Source organism: Malurus melanocephalus, unplaced genomic scaffold, assembly GCF_030028575.1.
Source record: "Malurus melanocephalus ecotype Western Australia unplaced genomic scaffold, MMel_1.1 scaffold_511, whole genome shotgun sequence".
Taxonomy (NCBI): domain Eukaryota; kingdom Metazoa; phylum Chordata; class Aves; order Passeriformes; family Maluridae; genus Malurus; species Malurus melanocephalus.
Genome location: NW_026623743.1, coordinates 113,110 through 136,036, shown reverse-complemented (window position 1 = coordinate 136,036; position 22,927 = coordinate 113,110). Strand labels below are relative to the sequence as shown.

Below are 22,927 nucleotides of genomic sequence, written 5' to 3'. Positions count from 1 at the left end.
GGCCAAGGTCACAWGGCAGGTGTGCATGAGCCTGAGCGCTGCTTCCCAAAAACACACGGCCGGGGAACGGGAGGGCTGGCAGGCTCCRGGGCTGCCACTGCTTTCATCTCCGTCCAGGTTCTGCGCTCTGGGAGTTTGACGTGAGCGCAGCAATTAACTTAATGAAGCCAATGAAATGATGCTCCAGCCCACCAGGCTGGGTTCACCTCCCAGCCAGGGCCTCCCTGCCCCAGCGAGGTGCCCGCGGGGTGAGCAGGCATTGCTGGCACCGTCCCCGAGGCAGGACCCACCCACACACAGCATTCCTGATCCCTCCCTGGCATCCTCCTGATCCCTCCCTGGCATCCTCCTGATCCTCCCTGGCATCCTCCTGATCACGGCATCCTCCTGATCCCTCCCTGCCCTGCACGGGCAGCAGCCAGGGGCTCTTGCAGCCCTCCCATGCCAAGGACAAGCTGCTGGCCCTGTTTGGCTCATTTGAGGCGCAGAGGGGCTGCAGGAGCTTGTGCCAAGGGGGTGAGGAGGAGTTTGGGGACAGGCTGGGAGCGTGGGGTGCTGGGGCATCCCGGTATTGAATGCCTGGAGCAATCTGGTTCTGGATCCTTGGAGCATCCCAGTGCAGGGTCTCACAGCATCCCAGCACAGCTCCAGCTTCCTGGGGCACTTGGAGRAGGGAGGGGACAGTCCCTGCACCCTGGACAGCCCCTATTCCGTGCCAGCCCTCACCTGCTCCTCTTGCCTTCCAGACATCGATGAGTGCTCCTTTGACCGGACCTGYGACCACCTCTGCATCAACACCCCCGGCAGCTTCCAGTGCCTCTGCCACAAGGGCTACACGCTCTACGGGCTCACCCACTGTGGAGGTAGGGCCGGCCGGCTGCTGGCAGCCTGTTTACCCACGGTCACCCCGCCTGTCACCCTGCCTGTCACCCCGCCTGTCACCCCGCCGGGCTCGGGTCCCAATGGGGCTGCTGTGGGACACCTGGGGACACTGCTCACCCCAAGAGCCCGTGGGGAAGGTCGGTTCCACGCACACCCCGGGCTGAGGCCAGGCAGGGAGGGGGYTCACAGCCAGACTCGCTGGTGTCTGCAACTTCAAACAGAGCGACAGGAACAATTTGCGACTTGTCTGCAGCGGGAGAGAGGGAGAAATCCCCGGCGTTTTTGGCAGGGAGCTGTGACGGGGTGGGAAGGRGAACATCAAAAGGATTTGATTTAAATTTCACAAGGCAGATAGCTCCCAAGGGCGGGGGCGTGCTGCGCCCGGGAAGCGGGGAGGCAGATGAAACATGCTCTGCAGGGGCTGCCGAAGCGTGTCGTGGCAGCGGTGCCGGCGGCCCGGGGTGGCGAGCTCGGGTGCTCCAGTGCTGCCCAGCTGGCGAGGGTTGGCGACCTTCCTCGAATTCCTCACACAGTCAGAGTGAGCTGGTACAGCCCCCGGGATGCTCTCGGGGTGACCCCCCAGCAAAGGGATCGATGGCTCCCACCCATGCCCCAGCAAAGGGGAGCTGGGCACGGAGGGCTGTGGCAGCGCCATCCCTGGCTGTGCTTCGTGCCAGACCTAAAGGATCAACGCCCCGTTTGAGACAAGGGCAGAGGGTCCCTGCTGAGGACAGCGACAGGGCTGCTGAGCTGCTGCCTTTTGTGCTTCCATGTCCGCTCCATCTGCTGTCCCTGCAGCCCACCAGGGGCCGGGGCCGGGCTCAGCCTGGATAGGCTCTACCCATCCCTGCCCAGCCCTTGGGGACACTGAAAGCCAGGGTGTCCCTGTCCCCACGGAGCTGGCAAAGCTGTGGGGAGGTGGCACTGCTGGAAGTGGTGCAGATCCCCCGTCCCGTCTGGGAATGGATTTATCCATCCAGAATCCCAGCCCTGAGACAGAGCAGTGATTCAGTGTCAGGTTGGGGGTCCCGCTGCCCCTCACCCACTGCCCCTCACCCACTGCCCCTCACCCGCTGCCTCTTCCTTTCTCCTGCAGACATCGACGAGTGCAGCATCAACCGGGGTGGCTGCAAATTTGGCTGCATCAACACTCCCGGCAGCTACCAGTGCACGTGTCCTGCTGGCTGCAAGCTGCACTGGAACAAGAAGGACTGTGTGGGTACGTCGGAGCCCCCACAGCTGCTGGAGGAATTGGGGGATTTGGGATGCCAGGCTGGGATCCCTCTGCCATGCTCTGGCAACCCTGTCCTCCYCGGTGAATGCCCCATGAGCTGGAGGGTGCAGAGATCCCTCCTGTGTCTCTGGGCTGTGCCAGCTATGGGTATCCCTGATTGTCATCACCAGCTGGTGCGTGTCCCTTGGAGCTGGTGAAGTGCCTGCCAGGTTCGGTGCCTCCACGGGCCACCCTCACCTGCAACAAGACAGGCAAGAAAGACAGCTGTGCCCTTTCCTGCACCTCCAAGGCGCGATTTCTGCCAGGTACCGGTGCCAGTGCCACCACCAGCACRGGCAGGGGGGTCCCCATTTCCCTGCCTGGTCCAAACTGAGGGGAGAGGAGTGACTCCACAGCCAGAGTGCAGTGGCTGAGGGAGGGAGGGAAGGCTCCTCAGGAGGGCTCATTGCTGGGTGTGGATCCATGGGTGTGTCCGTGGTGCAGGATCTCTGTGTCAGGGGCAGAGCATCATCCCCCCATGGCACAGCCATGCCCCCCTGCATCACCCTGGCACAGGCACCTGCCTTTCCTCCCTCACAGAGTCGGACAGCAGCTACACGGTGAGCTGTGGCACCCCCGTCCTGCGGCAGGGYRGCCAGMACAGAGCCGCCAACARCAGCCAGCAGTGCCTCGGTAAGGGRGCACCCAGGGCACCCACAACCACCACCAGTGTGGCCAGGCCACGCCGGGTTGCTGAGCACCCACCTTTTCTTTCAGAGACTGTGGCTGCGCCCGTCAAGCAGAAGGCTTCCTTCAAGATCAAGGATGCCAAGTGCCACCTGCACCCGCGGGCCAAGGGCAAGCAGGACGAGGCTGGGAAGGCTGGGACGCAAGGTGAGGGGTKATGGGGTGATGGGGGTGCCTGTYCCCTGGCAGGGATGGGGTGCTGACCTGTCCCCTGCATGCAGGGGGCTCGGCACCATGCTCTGACTGCCAGGTCACCTTCGTCAACCTCAAGTGTGACTCGTCCAAGAAGGGGAAGGGGCGCCGGGCTCGCAACTCCCCCAACAAGGAGGTGACRCGCATCACGCTGGAGTTTGAGGCAGAGATCAAGCCAGATGAGATCACAGGTGAGCACAACGCTGGCCTGGCCTGTCATGGGTGGTGACACCAGGGACAGACAAACATCATCCTCATGCAGCAGGGACAGACAAACCAATCCTCATCTTGCACCAGATTGGGATGTGYTGGGTAGCACTTGCAACCAAGCATTTTGGGGATGGTTTTAATCCTTCTGGGCTTCCCTCCCCATCCCTCCCTTCTTACTGCATCCATTTCCCCCTGTACCCCCATTCCCCTCTGCATCCCCCAGCCAGCTGCAACCTACACTGCCTGCGACAGAGAGTGGAGAAGAAGCTGAAGTCGGCCATCAAAGCCCTGAAGAAATCCATCAACCAGGAGCGTTTCCTGCTGCGCTTCGCGGGGATGGAGTACGAGGTGGCCCGGAAGCTGAGCGTGGCCCCGGAGCGGCAGGAGAGCTGCGGGCCCGGCCAGCAGCGCCTGGCCAGCAAGTGTGGTAAGGAGYGTGGTGGGGTGACGAGGGGACCTGGTGGTGACAGCCCCCACAGCATCACCGACGTCCCCCCCCGCTCTCAGTCAGCTGCTCGCAGGGCACCTATTACCACGGGCAGACGGAGCAGTGCGTGCCCTGCCCCCCYGGCACCTACCAGGAGAAGGAGGGGCAGCTCTCCTGTGACCTGTGTCCCCGCGGCGACACCTTCGGGCCCATGGGAGCCACCAACATCACCGGCTGCACGGGTAAGGAGGGCACAGGGTGGGGCTGGAGGCACTCGGGGATGGCCAGGGCTGCAACCTCAGCATGAGCCAGAAGAGGGGAAAGCCTTGAGCATATCCAGGGCCCACAGGAGTTGCTGTTTTGGGTGTTTAGCACTTAGAGGGGACCCTGGGAAGAGCAGCACTTGCTCTGGATGTGCTGGTGCTGCCAAGGCTGAGGGGGAAGAGGATCTGGGGATGGGGCAGGAGAACCCTGGGCATGTGGGGTGCCAGGACGGAACAATGCCTGTGCCTGCAGGTCAGTGTCCCCCTGGCCAGTACTCTGCTGATGGCTTCAAGCCCTGCCAGCCGTGTCCCCGTGGGTCCTACCAGCCCGAGGTGGGCCGGGCACTCTGCTTCCCCTGCGGCGGGGGGCTGACCACCCGCCACGAGGGAGCCCTCTCCTTCCAGGACTGCGACACCAAAGGTAGGTCAGAGCCGCTCCCCGGGAAGGGGCCACCCCGCAGGGCTGTGCCAGCAGCTGACACAGCCCCCTGTGCTCCCTGGCCCCCCAGTGCAGTGCTCCCCTGGGCATTACTACAACACGAGCGTCCATCGCTGCATCCGCTGCGCCGTGGGCACCTACCAGCCCGACTTTCGGCAGAATTACTGCATCTCCTGCCCTGGCAACACCACCACCGACTTCGACGGCTCCACCTCCGTGTCCCAGTGCAAAAGTAGGCGAGCTGGGGGCAACAGAAGGGGGRACAGACATGGGGTGTTTCCTCAAAAGTATTTAAAAATCCTGTAAAATAGAGTTCGGGGTCATTTTAGTGCTTTGTATGCACAGGCAGGCATGGGGGTTGCCTAATGGAACACTGGCCCTTTTGTCCAGTAAACCATGTCCCCCCCAGTGCCCCAAAGGCACTGGCTCCCATCTGAATGGCTCTCCCTGCCCTGCAGACCGGCAGTGTGGAGGGGAGCTGGGTGAGTACACGGGCTACATCGAGTCCCCCAACTACCCGGGGAATTACCCCGCCAAYATCGAGTGCACCTGGAACATCAACCCCCCGCCCAAGCGCAAGATCCTCATCGTGGTGCCGGAGATCTTCCTCCCCTCTGAGGACGAGTGTGGCGACGTCTTGGTCATGCGGAAAAACTGTAGGTAACCGAGCGGGCCGCGGTGCTCAGGGGGGTGGGGGGAAAGGTTGGGGTTTGGCAGAGCTGCCTGGTGCAGCAGGAGGTGAATTTTGGGAATAGGGTGAGCGGGGAGAGCAGCATCACCCTCCCATCTGGGTGCTTTGCTGGATCTCAGGGGATGTGCATGGGCCAGGCTGCCCACCTGGGCATCAGYGTTCATTTTGGGGGTAAAAAGCCCCATTTGGAGCTTTCCAGAGCAAGGAAAGGATAACAACATCCCTGGTATATAACAGGAGGGCTGGGAGGGCTCAGCCTTGCCCCGCTCAGACAGTTCCCATCCCTGGTGCTCCCATGGCCCAGTAAGGCTGGGGGTAGCTCTGCTGAGGGCAGCCAGCATCCCGTGTCCCCTTGGTGTTCCCTGCAGCCTCCCCATCCTCCATCACCACCTACGAGACGTGCCAGACCTATGAGAGGCCCATTGCCTTCACCGCCCGCTCACGGAAGCTCTGGATCAACTTCAAAACCAGTGAAGCCAACAGTGCCCGGGGCTTCCAGATCCCCTATGTCACCTATGACGGTGAGCACAGGGTACAGGGAGATCCCAGCCATCCCAGCATTCTGGTGCCCCCCACCCCAGTTTGGGACCCAGCTTACCCCTAATTCTCACCTCCTGTGTTTTTGGGGGGAGTAGACTGCAGGAYGGGGTCAAAAGATTTGGGGACAAGTGGCAGCTCGTGTCCTGACTGTGTTTTTYGGCAGAGGACTACGAGCAGCTGGTGGAGGACATCGTGCGGGATGGAAGGCTCTACGCCTCCGAGAACCACCAGGAGATCCTCAAGGTGAGCGGTGCCCCCAGGGGATGTGGGGGATGCTGGAACATCCCTGCCCCAGGGCTGTGGTACCCTGGCTTTGGGGGATGCAGGAGCATCCCTGCCCCAGGGCTGTGGTACCCCAGGCCGTGTGGGATGCTGGAGCCCCCCTTCCCTGTGGGGGTACCTCCTGCTCTCCTTGAACCCATAGCTTCAGTTCAGGGGATGCTGAATCTCCCTCTGGCTCGGCTTCCCTGCAGGACAAGAAGCTCATCAAAGCTTTCTTCGATGTGCTGGCACACCCCCAGAACTACTTCAAATACACGGAGAAACACAAGGAGATGCTTCCCCGCTCCTTCATCAAACTCCTGCGCTCCAAAGTCTCCAGCTTCCTCCGGCCTTACAAATAGCCCCCCGCGCCCCCGCCGCCCCAGGCCGCCCCGCAGCCAAGGAAACCCTCTCCTCCTTTCCTTCTCCTTTCTGATTTTTCCTTCCTCCGCCTGGCTCCGGCAGGATCGCCACTGCTCGCCCCCCACGATTTCCCTGCCGCTCCCTGCAGAGCTGCGCTCCGGTCTCATCCAGCCGCCGGTGAAGCCGCTCCCCTCTTCCGAAGCAGCTTCTTCCAAGGTTTTAGGAAACTGAAGTACCGGTCCTTTGGCTGTCCTCTGTCCTCCCTTTGGTTTCCTTTAGGCCAGGTCTGTCCCCGTTCGTTGGTGCCACCAGCAGCCCAGGACAGTGTGGGSGTCCCTGTCCGTGCAGCCCCCGGGGCTGGCGCCGGCTGCGGTCCCCGGAGCCCTCGCAGAGTGGCACAGGAGGTGACACCGTGTCCACCGCAGCGCCAGGCCCCGGCTACCGGCGCCGCTTTGCAGAGGTCAGGGYGGGGGAAGAGAACTGACAAAGCCGACTTGATTAGAAAGGAAATGCGAAGGAGAGACGGCAAAGCCCACCAGCGCGGCACCGTGGTGGCTCTGTCCCGCTGGAGAGCCGTGCTGGTGCTGGGAGGGAAGCGCAGCCAAGCCACGTTCCCGGAGAACAATGTCTGGCTGCACGGGAGAAAACAGGGAGCAAAGGAGAAGGACTTTCAGCCGGGTTCGATTTTTATTTTTACCCCCCCTACCCCAGACACTTGTGCCAAGAAACCAGACTTTTTTACAAGCTCTGCCAAAGAGTAACTCGGAAAAGCAAGCTTTGAGAAGAGCAGGAGTTAATGTTTGTGCACTAGGATATCCTCCTTTCTACCTTTTTCATATGTATTAAGTGCAATCATTTGAGTCTTCCTTATATTATTTAGAGGGAAGTTGTTTGTTTTTTTGGTTTTTTTTTTTTTCTACTAGAAACGACAATATTTATAACTGCCTGAGAAATGAGAATGTGTGTTTGCAAGAAAACAAAAACCATCCACCCAGAGCAAGCCCAGCCCTGGGCTGCGCTGACCAGCGTGATGGCAACTTCAGGCCTTTTCTRCCACATTTGTCCCCGATAAAACCCCATGTCTTGGGGGGGAGACGGTGCCTCTCCTGCTYGGTGCAATGGGGTGAGTTTTTGCAGGGAGTTGGAGGTGTCTTGGTCCGTCCATGGGGGATGGAGCTGAGTCTTTTGGGACTGATCCGCCACGGTTTGGGCGATGCGAGAGGGATCAAAATTCTGCCGTGTCACCTGCTTGTTGCAAACTGATTTGCTTCCCTGCAGGGCTCAGGGACGAGCCAGCAGCTGCTGAGGCTGGGTCTGGGGGGCAYGCTGGGAGGAGAGGGGAGCTGACCCTCCACTCAGCCCCAAAATCTCTCCCCCAGGTACAGAGATCCCTGGAAGCAGAGCCACCCTCCCACACCTGGGGAGGTTTTGTGCTTCTGAGTCCCACCAGGCATTTTTGGCCCCGTCCCTCTGCGTGTTCTCACCCTGCAGCGATGCTGTGGGAGCCCCTCCCCCGGGAGTGGGGTGCAGATCCCAAGGGAGAGCCATCCCATCCCGATTTCACTGCCCTCTGCCTCCCCCCAGCTTTGCAGGCTCAGCTGGGGCCGATGGCCAGGGGGACGCCACTGGTGGGTTTGTCCCCCTGGCATCTTCATGTGGATGGACAGGACTCCAGGGACAGGCAACTGCTGCCACCACTCACCCCTCCAACTACTCCCTGGGCCTCCCTACTTTTCCAGCCCTGCCACCGGTTCTCAGCTGTCACCTTCCCCACACCTTCATCTCCATCTTCATCCTSTCAAACACCTGGAGCTGCCAGGACTAAACATGGTCGACTTCTCTGTAGCTYTGCCACTTCYCATCCCTGTCCCCATTGTCYCTCACTGTCCCTTTGCCCGCACCTGAGCCCAACCCTGCTTTTAACAAACCAATTATTTATTGCTCTGAGCATCCCACTGGGTCCTTTCTTCTTGCTTCTGGGGGAGGCAGCTGCTTGCCCATTTCCCTCCTCGCTCCACACTGCTCCAGCACCCCAAGAGCCTCTCCCGGGCTCTGTGAGGGGCTGCGGGCKGGCTGAGCACTGGCACAGGGGCTGAGATTTGTCCCCAAGATGCGTCAGTTGGAAAAGTCTGTCCTGATTCATCCCAGCTGTGGATTTTCCCCTCCTGCYGCCGGCTCCCAGCCTGTTTGGAAGCTCCACATCTGCGGGCTGAGCTGTTTGTCACTTGGTCACTGTCTGAGAGCAGCTGCTCTAATGCACAAAAGCTGCTGGAGGGATCTGGAGGGGTTTTGTGGCTCTGGGACAGTGGCGCAGGCCAGTGACCTTTGAAAGGGTCCTTCATATTTAGGGGGAAAAAAAACAGCAAAAATGAAACCGGCCCAGAAATGACCAACCCTGGAGTGCCACAGCCCCTCATGCCCTCTGCAGTGTCCTTTCAGTTTGTTTAACTCTGGCTGGTCCAAGGTGGGGCATCAGGGCCTTGGAGTGTCCTGGTTGTCACTCTTGTCACTACACCAGCCACCTCTGCTCCCCTAAAGCAGTTCTGGAATGATGAGGTGGGCAGCACATGCCCCTGGAACAGCCAAAGGCACCTGGCAACGGTGCTTCCCCCTTCTTTTACCAAACAGCTCMAAAAAGCCCCAAAATTCCACAGGGCCCCTGGAGCTGCCCACCCCACCGAGGCTCAGCCCTGCTCCTCACCCACCCCCACCTCAGAAAGGGTTTGAAAGGCTGAAACCCACATCAGCCACCTCGGGGATCAAGGTTTTGAAGCTGTCAAGAGAAATGAGAGTTGTTGGGGTTTGGGGTTGTTTTTTTTTTTTTTTCCATGTTGGAGTATTTATATCTGCCTTTTGCAGCGGGCCAGGACTTGCCATCTCCAGCAGAAACGATTAAAGTGATGAGCAAGATGTAGTTCATGAAGTTATTTGCACTTGATTAAAAGAAAAAAAAATGTTATTTGAACTTTGTAAAAAGAAATGTTTGCATTTTGTATTGTCTTTTTTTAATTATTAAATGGAATTTCTTGGTGTTGTGTTGATCTTTCAAAAATTGGCTCTGATGCTTATTTTAAAGGTTTTTAACAGCAGGATCCAGAGCTATTTTCATTGTTTTGTTCCCTCAGATGCTGACAAGCTTTTCCAGGGCCCAAAATATTTTYTCCCCCTCCAGAAGCTTAAACCCTGCACTTTCCTAAGCTCTTCACTCCCCACACAATGCATTTATTTACATGCATTAATTAGATTCAACAAATTTCATTTTTAGCCCAGAACATGGAGTTAAGACAGACTGCCTCAGAGGGAAGAGGGGATGGAAAACACAGTAGCTCGGGCCCAATCCCTTTGCTGGGCTGCAGCTCCATCCCTCAGCACCCCTGGACATACAATGTCTCAGGGACTGCACCTGGGCAGGTGAGGGGCAGCACAAAGCTTTAAATGCAAGTGCCCCTTATCAGCCCTCTCAGTCAGGCTGGGCTCTGCAGGACTTGGGTGAGCTCTGCAACAGGTAAGGAATGGTCCTCTCTGTGAGCACAGGGGGAATCTGGGGAGCACAACCCAACTGCTGAACCTGCACCTGCTGGGACACCTCTGCTCTGGGGGTGTGTGGAATCCTTCCCCCTACTCTGAGTCCAGGGGAGATGAGGHCCCTTCCCTTTAAAGCTCCAATATCCCACTTGGAATTCACATCTCTATTACAAACACAGCATCTGAGGCATCCTTCACTAGAACTGAACTCTTTGGCAACCCTTCCCCGAGGAGCTCTGGAGGAACAGAACCACACACAGCTGTGGGGGTGTCCACAGAGTTTATTGCTGCCCCCCTTTAGTAGAGGCGCTGGGGTTTCCCCATGGTGCTCTTGATGTACAGAGCTCGCACGTTTTGCCAGTTCTTCTTCAGCAGAGACACCARGAAGTTGATGGCCAGGTGGATGTTGTAAACCAGCTCATCCTCTGTCATCTTCACGTGACCGACAGCCACAGCCAGACAGAGCACCTGGGGACAGACACGGGGACAGCTGTCACAGCTGGGGACACGTGACCAGTGCTGACCCACCATCAGTGTGCTGGACTGTGCCATGGTCTGGACACTGGACACAGCTTTCCCAGGGCCCCCTGCTCCTGGCCCTTGGCTCCCTGTGCCTGTAGCACCTGGATGTCACTTCTGACACTCACAAAGGTGACTGGGTGAGCTGGGATACCAGGAAGGACATGTGACACATTGTCAGGAACCAGCAGGGGAGCCAACCTCGGGGTTAACCCCGCTCTGCCAACATCAGCTTCACTTTCTGCATTTGGTGCCAGCCCCCAGCCCTCTCTCTCTGCACTGTGACAGAGGCTGAGCCTCCTCCCACCCTGCTTTCCCCAGCAGCCTGGRAGTCAACGCTCCCCACAGGCTGGAGGCAGAAGGATTTACGAGCAGGCCAACAGGCCAAGTGGCAGGACATCATTAGCTCAGCTATTTTAAAAGCTCAAGCATTTGTAAACCCTCACATCTGCTGTGTCCTCCAAACTGTGCCCTCAGGAGTCACACTTGACCCACTGACACAGGATTAAGATGCCTGAACAGGGTTATTTTGGTTTTAGGGAGTCAGCTTGCCTCGACAGCAAGAGCAGATCCCTGCAGAGCTGCTCCCAAGCTCACTTGGACAGAGTCAAGTCCCAGACTTGCCCCCGGCAAAGCCCCACTCACACTGAGCCCTCCAGGGACATGCCTGGCTGGATCCCACTCTGTGAGCATCACCCACATGCTGGGAGAAGCATTAATTACACTGCATTGTGCTCAGCACTGAAACATCAAATCATCTCCTCATCATTTACTCCAAGATCTGTCAACCACAGAGGAATTATTCCTCCTTTCTGTCTGGCCACAGAACACCCTGGGTACCATCTCCCTTTGCTGGAGGAAACCAGCTTCGGGAACACTCGAGGGACACCTACAGCCCAGCCTGGAGATGGCAGAGACAGAACAACCCCCAGCTACACAAACTAAAGCCGTGCTTTACCTTCTTCATCTGAAACTTGATGGTCGATTTGACCTCATCCACCTTGGCCACCAGGTTCTCGTTGTGGGTGAGTAGAGAAGGGAATTTCCCGGCTTTGTTCAGACCCGGGCCCAGGATTCGAGGAATTTGCTTGATCAAGGACTCGGAAGCCAGGAAGGCATCGTACTTCTTAGCTGCAAGAGAGAACCAAGGAGGTAATGACAGACCCTGCTCCCAGACAAAGCTCCAAACAAGGGACTCAGCTGAGAACACACAACTCCACCTCCTCTCACAGACAATTCCAACAATGCYTGGATCCCACCTGAACTGGTTTTGCCAAAATCTTTTAAGAAGTGATTGTCACAGCAGCCAAGCCCCAGCCCCACTTAACTCCAAATGGTGCATGGCTTGTTCCCTGAAGGAATTGTCCTTTGCTGACCCCCAGGTGACACTGAATTCTGAGCTCTACAATGAGCCTCCTGCCACAGCCTGTGCCCASTGAGATGGATGGCATGGGTGGGATACAGATGGATGATCCACACAGGACAGGCTTAGCTAACACCACGGTGTCATTTCCTAACTGCACATAAGTTGCACAACTGACTATGGGTTGAGAGGCAAGTCCCTGTCTGCCTGAGGAATGTACCAAAGTGACTCTGGAGTTTGTCAGGATGAAAAGGATTTTCTCTCTGACCACGAGAAAATAAACAAATTTCATTCTGTTCCCGTAAGAGCTGCAGGACTAAAGCACACCCTTGCTTCTAGTGTTTCTCTGCTTTTGCTGCCCTCCAGCTCCCCAACCAGGAAAYTGAGGGACACAGCGAAGGGTGAAACTGTGTCAACAAGGACGCTTTCCTGTGTCCCTCCCTTCCTTCTGCAGGACAACCAGCCCCATTCCAGCAATCCTGACCTGTCAGACCCACACTGGGAACAGCCTGGTGGCTTTTCTAGGTAGTTTGTGGGCAGATTTTGGTATTGGGGCTGACTCTGCTCACCTTTCCACCTCTGCAACTAACCATGACRTGCAAATCTGACTACAGTGAAAAGYCTTATCGATACTCACCCAGYTTCTTCACCAGYTTCTTGTTTTTGTTGAGCTTCTTCAGAGCTTCTATGTCCATGTGAGGGATGTCAACTGCTTTGGCYTCATCGCAGTGCTGCTGGTCTCCCAACAGACAGACCGAGAACTTGGGCCGTGGCGTTGACTTCAACCTGGGGAAGGAAGGGAGGAAGATCCGAGTCAGTGAGGTGCCAGCACCACCCRCGTGTCCATGGAGCCAGCACGGAGACACCTTACCACAGCGCGGGGCATCCTGCACAGCCGCTCACCTGCCGTCCCCAGCAGGCCGGTGGGGACAGCCCGGGGGCTGCCGCACCTCCCCTCATGTTTTAAGACCCAGGGTGAGGGTCCGTCCAGCCGCTCCCACTGGGCCGGGGCGCGCTGGACTCCCCAAGCGGTTCGGCGCCGCGGCGGCCCCGAGCAGGGCCGGGCAGGGCCGAARGCTGGGTAGGAGCGAGAGGATGGCGAACCTGACGGTACCGGAGAACCGCTTGTCCTTCTGCGGGTCATARTTCTTGAGGCTGATCTGCAGCTCCACCGTCTCCACGAACCTGCGGGAGGCAGAGGGTGAGGCCCGGCCGGGCGTGGAAGGGGGGAGGCCAAGGCCGGGGGTGACATGCCCGGTCCCGCCGCGTCTGCGGCTCTTACTTGCGCTTCTTGGCACGGCTGCCATGCAGCACCTCCTTCACCGCCTCGTACAGGGTGTCCCGGGACACTTTGCTGCTGCGGGGGGAAACGACAGCGCGGGCTCAAGGCCGGCCCCGCTCGGGATGCGGCCCCGAGCCCGCCCCGGCCCCCGCGCGTTCCCCCCGCGCTCGACCCCGTTCGCCGCGCCCCAYCGGCCACCCGGACAGCCCCGCAGCTGCCACCGGGTGCGGATGGCCGCGGATGGCGACCGATGGTGCAAAGCGGACACCGAGACAAACGCACCTCATGGCGGCGGCTGCTCGGACCGAAGGGGCGGGAACGCTTCCGGCACGATATAAATAGGGCCGAGATCTCGCGAGACTCAAGCGCTCCGCACGGCGCCATATTGGGAGTGGCGGCAGGGGGCACTACAGAGCCGCCATGGTGGGAGCGGCGGGGAGAGGTGCGGCGGGCACCGGCGTCCCCCGGCTGCCCTCGGCGGGCGGCCCGTCCGCATCTCCTTCCTTGTTAAATGACCAGCCGGGATCTCTTTGCYTCCTGTCTTGGGCCAGCAGGACAGGAGCTCCTGCATCGCTTCACAGCATATCCCAGGAAGCCCGGGCTGGCCTCAGCAGCCGCCGGGAAGGAGAGGGGACGCGTGAGGAGCTGGCGGGACAGGCTGGGCGCGGGCGGCAGCGCTGTCCRTCACTGACAGCGGGCAGGTACAGCCGGCAGCCCCAGCCGGGCAGCGCAAGGGAGAGCTTTGCCTCGTTTCTTCAATGTTGGCGCCGCCCGCTGCGCCCCGCGCATTGGCCGCCCGGCGGCGCGCTCTCCCGGCCCGGCCCGCCCCGGAACCTGTATGGCGGGGGGGCGGTGGCTGAGCGCGGGCGGGAGCGCCGCCGCTATGCGGGTTGCGGGGTGGGTGGGGCCGGCCGCGGTGCACGTCGGTCCGGCGGCGGACCCGGGCCCGGCGGGTAGCTCAGGTCGGTGTGGGGGATGGGGGGGCGGCGATGGTGGCCGGGCCCGGGGAGCCGCCTCAGCGCCCGGGTGCTGCTCAGGGTGAGCTCCCCGTGCCCTCCGTCACCCCCGGGCCCTGCCCGTCCCTCCGCGCTGCACTCACAGCCCGTACCGGCGTTTCCCCGCTGTGTGAGGGCCGCCGCAGCASCCCCGGGGGAAGGCCCGGGAGCCACAACCGGGTGCGGGGAGCGCGGGGCGAGGCCTCGAGTGGCGGCGGGGACGGACGGGGCGGTTCGCCTTGTTCCTGGAAATCAAACGATAAATTATTTGGCTATCTCGGAGGTCGCTCGTGAAGAACGCGCTGTAGCTCCTTTGAAAGATAGCCTATCAGCAGAGAGTCTCTTTAGGAAAATGTTCTTGTGGGGGTGTGGAGGTTTTAGCATCATTTGCTTAGAGCCTGAAATTCYGTCTCTCAAAAGGCTGGGAATTAGTCGGGAAAGGGAGAAGGAGGGTGTTTCCAGGGATATAGCTCATCATCCTAACCCTGTCTGCTGCAGTACGGGACATGCTTAGCCTGTAGGTTCAGGATTTGAAATACTTTAAAATCCTGCAGATCATTTGGAGGATGGGAAGGGCTTGAATGTGACATTTATACTGTCTCTAAGATAGAGTTTGTCAGTTCACTGGTGTGATAAGCTTTATTTTATATTTGGCTGTGGAATAGATTGTTATCCACGCCTGCCCTTAGTGTGGGAAGGGTACAGCATTGTTCACCTTAATCCTTTATAACCTCAAAAGTTTTTTGAGGCCATTCAAGCCTTTCCTAGCATGCAAAAGTGGAAAACTAAAGGAGAAGGAGAAACTAAGGAGTGAAATTAAAACTAAATTGTTCTTTTTACTTAAGGCTCACAGCAAAGACATCGATCCTGTGTCCCGCAGGCCCCTGGCTCTGGGCCCCGGTGCTCCCAGGCAGGATCCATGTGTGAGGAGTCRGGGTGGGATGGAGAGCCTGGGGCTGCCAGCAGTGACCCTTGGGGATGGGACCGCAGCCTATCTGCAGCAGGCTGGCAGAGGTAACGGAGCCTCAGGCTCAGAGTCTCTTCCTGGCTCTGAAATTCAAGTCAGACTCACCAAAATTGCCCCTCATGGCATGGGAGCTGCCACACGTGTGTGGCCACTTTGCACAGGCAGCTAGCAACTGTTGGATTTGCACCGAAGTCTRATGTAAAATAAAATAAAAATCAAACATGTTTCTGGTTTGGAAATGAAGCTGTGGAGGTAGGAGAGCTGTTGCTGTAGAAAATAAAAGTGMTGTTCAGATTAGAAGAGCTCTGTTTTCTCCAGGGCTGCTGTGGAAATGGACCTGATGCTGTGGCCTGCAGGGCTCTGCTCCACCAAAACTTCCCTGGGGTGGTTTTCCATCAGTGGTGTGCACAGGGTTTGGTTCACAGCAGTRCTTTTCTCACTCAAAGAGGTGCCAAATTCAACACCTGCCCTTCCTGTGGTGTTTGTGAGATGCTCCTTTCTCTACCACCCACTGTTCCTAGGAAGAGGAATGTGCTGTTTCCCAGCCTGCAGAACAGGATGGAGGAGTTGTGTAGCTCCATGTCCTGGGAGTTGCTCTCCTGCTTCATTTTCTGTACAAACTCACTGGAAGTTTATTACACCTGTGGAGCTGGACTGTCTGGGAACCACCAGGTTGTGTGACCCCTCCTCAAACCTTATGCTCCAGGTGAAACCAACCTGGATTCTCCTTGTTCAGGGGGATGTAGCAATGTCCTCTCTGCATCAAGTCATTGGGTAACTAAGTCATTGTTACAGTCTTGCAGAGTCAGCCTTTGTAAGAGCTCAGTCTCCACAGCACAGCACTGGCAGCACTTTAGGCCCCTTTAGGTGCTGTAATTTTTCTCCAAGGGTTCATCCTCTGCCAAAGCAGAAGATAAATCTCCAGGCACTTGCTGATGCCACTCAGAGCTCCCAGCTGATTTTTTCTTTCCACACAAGTGTAATTGCTTTCTCTGTATGCTCAGTGTTTCTGCTCCTTGGCATGAGGAGCTGTGAGGAGCAGCTCCTCAAAAAGTGATGCCTGAGGGTCTGTCATGTGTCTGAAAGAAAAGAGCAATGCCAGCATTTTGGGGAAGTGCCTCTGTAGGGTAAAGCTGATTCATAACAGCCTAGAAATTACAAATTCTCCCTTTTATGGGACTGTGGGAAGCATGTGGGACAGAGGGACTGGGCTCAGCAGCTGATGGCATGTTTTAACTGTTCCAGGTGAAAAGCTGATTGAAGGGCARGTCATTGAACTGGAAGATGGGACCACAGCTTACATCCATCAGGTGACAGTTGAGAAAGGTGAGGAACACTCATTCCCCTCCTTTTTGGAGGGATACTGTGGCTGCAGCTCTCAATGCCCCAGCACTCGGGCTCCTCTGGCAGCTCCAGCTCTCAGAAGTCCATGTGAGTGTAGGGTTTGTGTAGGGTTTTTCTTGTTCGTGGTTTTGAGGCTGAGTAAACAAGGACGTGGAATAAGTGATTTCCTGCAATATTTTTAGCAACCTGACAAGAAGGTGAATTGGGTGGAGGTGGAGACAAGCATTTTAGTGTCACGGGTTCTCCCTGATGTCAGTCTGACAGACCACAAGCCCAGTGAGCCAGCCACAGAGCACGCACACGGTTTGTTTYATGTGGGAGCAGCTGGGCAGGAATTTCCTCTGAACTGTGATAATATATTATTTCTGGAGTAGGTGTTGGTGGGGGTCATGTTGGGAACAATGCCACCCTGGTCACTGACCCATCACCAAATGTCACCTCCAAAATTAGGTGACATTAGTCTGAGAGATATTGGGAATTCATTTTGTGTGGCACAGAGGAATCCTCCCTGGCCATACTGAGATGCAAAAGGGCAGCTAGAAAGAGCTCTGTTACTTTGGGCAGTCCTTCCTTGACCCTCCCAAGCTCCTTGTATGCCACCTTCCTCTTCCCTATTCTTAAAAGGCTGCTTGAAACCCATTTTGTATATATGGCTGTGCCCCTTTCCCCTMTTCATCCTCTTCCCTGCCTCCACATGCACAGGGAGAGGGGTTTTTCTTCTCATCCCTGCTTCTCCTGCCATGGGATATTTGTGTTGTTCTTCACACACCCCTGTGCYGGAGCCATCCTTCTTGTCCTGGATATAATCTGGCATTTTGAAATTGGCAAAACACTGCAGTGCTCTGAGCAAAGGAAGTGGCAAATCTCTGCATGAAGCCTTGAAAACCTCATCATTCGCATCAGGAGGGCTCAAATGGTGTCTTGAAACCTACAGCTGAGGTTATGTTTCAGAGGAAGCAAGCAGCCCTGTGTCCCCTCCTGCCTGGTGGCCTGAACTGCCACGCTGTTCCCCCATTCTGAGTCCTCCAGGAAGGTGTGTGGATGTATTTCTTTTCTTTCAGAGGCTGTTGCTTTTGAAGATGGACAGCCAGTGGTGCTGGAGGATGGCAGCATGGCCTTCATACACAGCACAGCTAAAGGTAAAGCAGTCCCTGCTCCTTTCCCTGGAGCAGGAGTTGTTGAAGTGTCTCAGATTTCCAAAGCTGGGGAGCTGAAACACTTCTTTTCTGCCCTCACACTGAGCTTTTTTCAGCTGAATTTTTTTCAGCTCTTTATCTGAATGTTTCCTCTTGCAGACAATTACGAGCCTGGCACATTTGAGGCTGTCCAGCTGGAGGATGGCTCCACTGCYTACATCCACCGTCCTGTCATCGTGGCACCTGGCAGCACCATCCTGGAAGTRCAGACAGAAGCTGGGCTCGAGGAGTTGGCTGGGGAGGAGGAAGATGATGGCTTTGATGTGGACACCATTAATGCATTACAGCAGTATGGCAGGAAGGTGAGGGCACCTTCAGCAGTGCTTTTGTGCATCTGTCAGCAGCACCAGCATGGAGAGGAGCAACTGGGCAGAGCTCCAGTGTGCCTGGCATTTGGGGACCCAGGACAGGGTCATTTGGTCCCATGGAATGCTGGGCCTGCCASCCTTAACTTGCTGCAGGCTCAGGTTTGGGGGAGCTGCTGTGATACAGCCTTTGGTGTGTCAGCAGTGGCTAAGCCATGGCCACTGTCCCCATGGTGACAAAGGCCTCAAAAACCAAAGCAGATCCTAATGCTCTGTCATATCACCCCAATATCCTGKGTGCTGCCATTTTCTCCCATGTCCACAGTGCTGTGGAGAAGGGGCTGCCAGGGCTGYGCTGGCATTGCTGAGCTGGGCACAGAYCTTCCTGCCATGGCTGCCTTCCTGCCACAGCTGTCTGGGGAAGGGTGGGGTAGCACTGTGGCTGTCACTGCCTTCCTGCTCCACACTGTACAGGGAGGCCAAACAGTGCCTGTGCTTCTTCACTCACAGGGGTGTGATGAGGAGGAGGAAGGAGTGACAGACACCTGCCACATGAAGAGTGAGGACTCCAGCAACGTCSCTTCCCAGGTCTGAATTTTTCAGTGACTGTAACTCCTCTTTGCCTTTAAAAAACATTGTGGCTTCTCTGCTGAGTTAGCAAATATTAACTGCACATATTTCAAGTGAGCTGAGAAAGGGAGTTACGTATCTGAGAACCCCTAGTGAGGTGGGAATGGGAAATGCAGGTTCCTCGAGCCCTGTCACCTGCATTTCACCGTGTGGGTACAAGCTTGTTTGTAGGAACATGGTTTTGGAGGTTAACTGCAGGAGTGCATATGCATGGCAAGGAGGGAAATATTTGTGTGGGCTTGGTGAAGCTGTGGTGGCTTGCTGGATTAGTTCCTGTGCTTGTATCAGCAGGATTTGCAGGAGGAGGAGGTGCACAACCACAGGAAGGGACAGCAGGTCGGCAGCAGAGCTTTCCGCTGTGGGTACAAAGGCTGTGGCCGCCTCTACACCACTGCCCAYCATCTCAAGGTAAAGCAGGTGACAYGGCAGTGTGCAGAACAGACCTGTCCCAGGGTACAGTGCCAGGGCAGAATGCTCTGTTGTGTGCTCTGTGCAGCTGASTTATGTGCTGAGCTCCCCAAGAAACCCAGATGTGTCAATTGGCCAAGGCAAAGTCCAAGAGGGAACTTCAAAATTCCTTCCACCAGCTACATTTTTCCTTCTTTCTTGCTTTGGACCTCATTTTAGGGCCCTGTTCTTTCTTTTCTAGGTACATGAACGTGCTCACACAGGYGACCGGCCATACACATGTGACTTCCCAAGCTGTGGGAAAGCATTTGCTACAGGTAACAATTCTCTTTTGAGCAGATTTTGTTTTTTCTCTCCAGCCCAACCTCAGCCCTGACTCTGGTCCAGTAGAGCACAATGTCCAGAGCATGTAAAGCCTCACTGAATGAGAGCCCGCTGAGACTTTATTGCTTATGGGCAGATAATGATGAAAGCAAAGTTGGAAGTGGTGTTGGGGGCTGTTTGGACATTTCTTGCTCTTCTTTTCAGATACAATACACTCACATACATGGACTGAGGAGTGGTACACAGCTTGTCACAGTGTTTCCTTCTCATGACAAAATTAATGATGGTCTCTGTCCTGCTCAGGGTATGGGCTGAAGAGCCACGTGAGAACGCACACAGGTGAGAAACCGTACAAGTGTCCCGAAGACATATGCAGCAAAGCCTTCAAAACCTCCGGGGACCTSCAGAAACACATCCGCACACACACAGGTGAGCAGCACCAGGCAAGAACTGCACAGGAGGAGAACGCAGTGAAAGGGTGTGCAGGGCACTGCATGGTGTCAGGTCTCACCCACATCRCTCTGTCAATGCAGGTGAGCGTCCCTTCAAGTGCCCCTTCGTGGGCTGTGGCCGCTCCTTTACCACGTCCAACATCCGCAAGGTTCACATCCGGACRCACACGGGCGAGCGGCCCTACATGTGCCCAGAGCCTGGCTGTGGCAGGGGCTTCACCAGCGCCACCAACTACAAGAACCACGTGAGAATCCACACAGGTAGGAACTGGCCAGCTACCCCTGCCAGCAGTGGGGAGATCCGTGGGGCTGGAATGGGCATTTCCAGGCTTCGTGTTGCAGGGGTGGATCCGAGGGTGGCTAGGGGTTGRAGGAAAATGGGAATTGCTTTATTGGATTGATGGCTGTTCCAGCAGTCTGTCTCCAGCTGTTTGCTCTGGTGGGGAATCCCTCCCCAGGGCATGAGGAGGGTGAAGCTCAGCTCTGTGGCCTCTGCCCTAGGAGAGAAGCCATACCTGTGCACCGTGCCAGGCTGTGGGAAGCGTTTCACGGAGTACTCCAGCCTCTACAAGCACCACGTGGTGCACACGCACTGCAAGCCCTACACGTGCAGCAGCTGTGGCAAGACCTACCGCCAGACCTCCACACTGGCCATGCACAAGCGCAGCAGCCAYGGGGAGCTGGAGGCCACCGAGGAGAGCGAGCAGGCCCTCTACGAGCAGCAGCAGCTGGAGGGTGAGCAGCCACGCCCCCATCAAGGTGTGGCCAAGGGGAGGGAGGTGACAGCAAGARCAGCCACGCCCCTCTCAGACCCAGGTGTGTGCTGTGACCTGTCTGGTCATCAAACYCAGATCTGGTGGAAGGTCCTTGCTGTAAGTCACAGGCTGGGAACAGGCTCCTGCCCATTCTGTAGTACAGGGAGAGGTAAAGGCCCTTCTTCCTAGGCCATCACAGGGCTGGTATCGTGATCTTGTGCTCTTTTGTGCTGGCCCTTGGGGCCACAGGCAGGTCAGGAGGCCAGGCAWGTGCTTTCACACTCTGATAATGCTGCTCTTCCCCTTCTCTGATCCAGCTGCTGCAGCTGCTGACAGAGGCTCCCCACTGAAGGGTCAGCATATTGCATTCCTGTCAGAGATGGAGGAAGATGAAGAGGAAGATGCTTTGCCTACACAGGTCTCGCTTATCTCTCAGGATGGGACAGAGCAGGTACAGACACTGACAGCCTCCAKCATGCCAGGGACAGCAGTTACTATCTGAAGTGAGATTTTGCCTCTATTCAGCTGTGGTGTTCAGGGCCTTTTTTCAGCATTTTCTCACASTTTGGGGCTTCCTGGGCCCTGTCTGCCCTGAGAGCTTCCTCCTACAGCCTCACCCAGTGTTTTTCTGGGGGTTCTTTGATCCTGGTGCCCCTCCTGATAAGGTCTCCAGGTGTTTGTGTGGTGACTGGCAGCCCCTGGCTTCCTGCAGCTCCACAGCTCTGCTGAGCCAGGCTGGATTTGGAGAAGTTTTGTCATTACTGCTTGTATACAGCAGTGCTTTTCTTGTACTTCCCTCCACCAGCTGCCCCTGTGCTGACTATAAAAACTTCCTTCTGTGGCACAGGGCAAAGGAAACAGCTGCCACGAGTGACCTGTTTCCTCTTAGCCTGAGATGCTCCTGCTGCTGCAATGCACAAACTGTCCCTGTGTGCTGTGGTAGAAGAGGCTGAATGGGGAGGGGAGCTGTGATAGAAGGGCAGGGCTCAAGATCCGAGCTCTTGAGTTCTTGTCACTGATTGTGTGCATGACCCAGGGCAAAGTCCTTGGAGTTCTCTGTGCCTTGAGTCTTGCAGAGAGACTGTTTCCTCCTCATCCAGTCCGATGTGCTGCTAAAGTCAGGAGTTGCCTAAGACTCCCTGAGCATCTGTTGTTGTCCCCTAGGTCAGTCTGTCTCAGGAAGAGCTGCAGGCCCTGGGCAGTGCCATCAGTGTGGTGACACAGAGCRGGGCCCTTGCCRTGTCCGAGGAAGAGCTGGCAGGGSGTGACACTGGGACCGTGACTGTGGCCAACACCGATGGCACCGAGGCACAGGAGGTACAAACAAAACTGGGACCGTCCTTGCTTCCTCTGCTAGGAAAGAACAGCATTTTCTTTTAAAACATGATTATCTCAACTTTTCCCAGGTGACCATAGTCRCTTCTGGGGCAGTGGTGTCAGAGGAATCGGACATCGCCCCGCTCTGTCATCAGCAGGTGGCATTGCTGGCCACCCCCAACGGTACCCACATCGCTGTGCAGGTACCACAAGCTCTTGCCACCCTCCCCTTCACTCCCTGGCCACCTGCTGCCTGCAGCACTTGCCCTCTTGCCCTGCTGCATTGCTCCTTGCGTGGGGGGCTTGCTCCTTCATTCCCAGATGCCCGGTGTGCAGAGGAAAGCAGGGACATACTCCTGGGATTGCAGAATGCTCCTTTGTAAACAGCTTTTCTGCATCACAGCCCTGACTGCCCTTCTGCTTCACACCTCTGTCACCCACCCCCTCATCCCTCTGTCCTGCTGCCCTGTGGGGTTTCAACATTCTCTCTCCCTTTTCTCCCCCAGCTGGAAGAGCAGCAGAGCCTGGAGGAAGCCCTCAGCATGGCCACAGCAGTCATCCAGTACGAGCCAGTGCCAGCTGACACAGCCGTGCCTGAGAAGGGGAGCTGAGGCCTGCAGAGCCGCCGGGGCAGGGGGAGTGGCAGCCCCAGCCTGTTGTGTGCAGGGGTGGCGGGTGCTGCAGGCGGGACACGGGGCAGGGATGGTGTCTGAGCCGGTGCCAGCGCGTGCCCTGCGCCGGCCAGGACGCTGACGGGGCAGCACGGGGTGCTGGGGTGACCCTGCCTGAAGGGCTCTTCCCTCCAAGGAGGGAAGGCAGAGATACTGCACTGCTGCCTTYTCCAGGGCTCTGAGCACCAATCCTGTTTTCAGGGGGGCACTTCCTGCCCTCTCCCTCTAGGAATGGTCCAACAGCTCCCCTTTCTTGCCCACCCCTCCAGCTCAGGGGCAAGCGGGCAGCACAGGCACAGAAGAAATAAAGGCCCATCAGAGCAAGGCCAGGCTGTCCTGAGCTCTGTGTAGAGGGTGACCAGTTCCTGCCACTGGAGCCAGCGCTGGGATGGCTCCAAGAGCAGTTCTCCCATCTCTTTGTCACACTCCGTTCTCAAACAAAGCTTCCATGGCAGACTCCTTGGCTGTGGAGCAGAGCAGCCAGCACTTGCCAGGAGCTAAGCTAGACCTGGATGTAAATGCTGAGTTGAAATAAAAGCAAATTTAAAATTTTGTTTTTAAAATGAGCCCCCTTCTCTTTGGTTGAGAGTGGGAGTGGGGGGCATCTGTAAGAGTTAAGGAAATTGAGATTTGTGGAATTGACCAA

At 56.9% G+C, this 22,927-nt stretch overlaps 3 protein-coding genes across 5 annotated transcripts in view; 2 read left to right on the top strand and 1 right to left on the bottom strand.

The window, feature by feature from the left end:
- The window catches only part of SCUBE3 (signal peptide, CUB domain and EGF like domain containing 3), a 30,388-nt gene extending 23,259 nt beyond the window's left edge, over positions 1 to 7,129 (top strand). The window contains exons 10-23 of the mRNA XM_057381451.1: positions 747 to 863; positions 1,979 to 2,101; positions 2,287 to 2,421; positions 2,696 to 2,788; positions 2,873 to 2,989; positions 3,064 to 3,225; positions 3,468 to 3,671; positions 3,752 to 3,913; positions 4,188 to 4,355; positions 4,444 to 4,605; positions 4,832 to 5,029; positions 5,433 to 5,585; positions 5,768 to 5,847; positions 6,078 to 7,129. Coding sequence (XP_057237434.1) covers positions 747 to 863; positions 1,979 to 2,101; positions 2,287 to 2,421; positions 2,696 to 2,788; positions 2,873 to 2,989; positions 3,064 to 3,225; positions 3,468 to 3,671; positions 3,752 to 3,913; positions 4,188 to 4,355; positions 4,444 to 4,605; positions 4,832 to 5,029; positions 5,433 to 5,585; positions 5,768 to 5,847; positions 6,078 to 6,227 — 2,024 coding nt within the window. The 3' untranslated portion in view covers positions 6,228 to 7,129. The remainder of the gene's footprint in view (positions 1 to 746; positions 864 to 1,978; positions 2,102 to 2,286; positions 2,422 to 2,695; positions 2,789 to 2,872; positions 2,990 to 3,063; positions 3,226 to 3,467; positions 3,672 to 3,751; positions 3,914 to 4,187; positions 4,356 to 4,443; positions 4,606 to 4,831; positions 5,030 to 5,432; positions 5,586 to 5,767; positions 5,848 to 6,077) is intronic.
- Positions 7,130 to 10,014: 2,885 nt separating this feature from the next.
- On the bottom strand, positions 10,015 to 13,262 carry RPL10A (ribosomal protein L10a). The gene is made up of 6 exons (XM_057381452.1): positions 13,200 to 13,262; positions 12,918 to 12,992; positions 12,740 to 12,820; positions 12,273 to 12,421; positions 11,231 to 11,403; positions 10,015 to 10,221 (listed from the first exon to the last, which is right to left on the bottom strand). The coding sequence occupies exons 1-6, from the start codon at positions 13,202 to 13,204 to the stop codon at positions 10,051 to 10,053; spliced, it is 654 nt and encodes a 217-aa protein (XP_057237435.1). The 5' UTR covers positions 13,205 to 13,262; the 3' UTR covers positions 10,015 to 10,050.
- Positions 13,263 to 13,330: 68 nt separating this feature from the next.
- On the top strand, positions 13,331 to 22,847 carry ZNF76 (zinc finger protein 76). Of its 3 annotated transcripts, none has more exons than XM_057381444.1 (14): positions 13,331 to 13,618; positions 14,758 to 14,926; positions 16,125 to 16,205; positions 17,285 to 17,362; positions 17,519 to 17,721; positions 18,646 to 18,762; positions 19,004 to 19,079; positions 19,390 to 19,515; positions 19,620 to 19,799; positions 20,040 to 20,273; positions 20,611 to 20,744; positions 21,458 to 21,610; positions 21,700 to 21,813; positions 22,117 to 22,847. In XM_057381444.1, the coding sequence occupies exons 2-14, from the start codon at positions 14,854 to 14,856 to the stop codon at positions 22,219 to 22,221; spliced, it is 1,674 nt and encodes a 557-aa protein (XP_057237427.1). In that variant the 5' UTR covers positions 13,331 to 13,618; positions 14,758 to 14,853; the 3' UTR covers positions 22,222 to 22,847. The 3 variants fall into 3 exon arrangements, with proteins under 3 accessions (XP_057237427.1, XP_057237426.1, XP_057237425.1); XM_057381443.1 differs by lacking the exon at positions 13,331 to 13,618 and adding an exon at positions 13,827 to 13,879; XM_057381442.1 differs by lacking the exon at positions 13,331 to 13,618 and adding an exon at positions 13,895 to 13,955.
- The last annotated feature ends 80 nt before the right edge of the window (positions 22,848 to 22,927 follow it).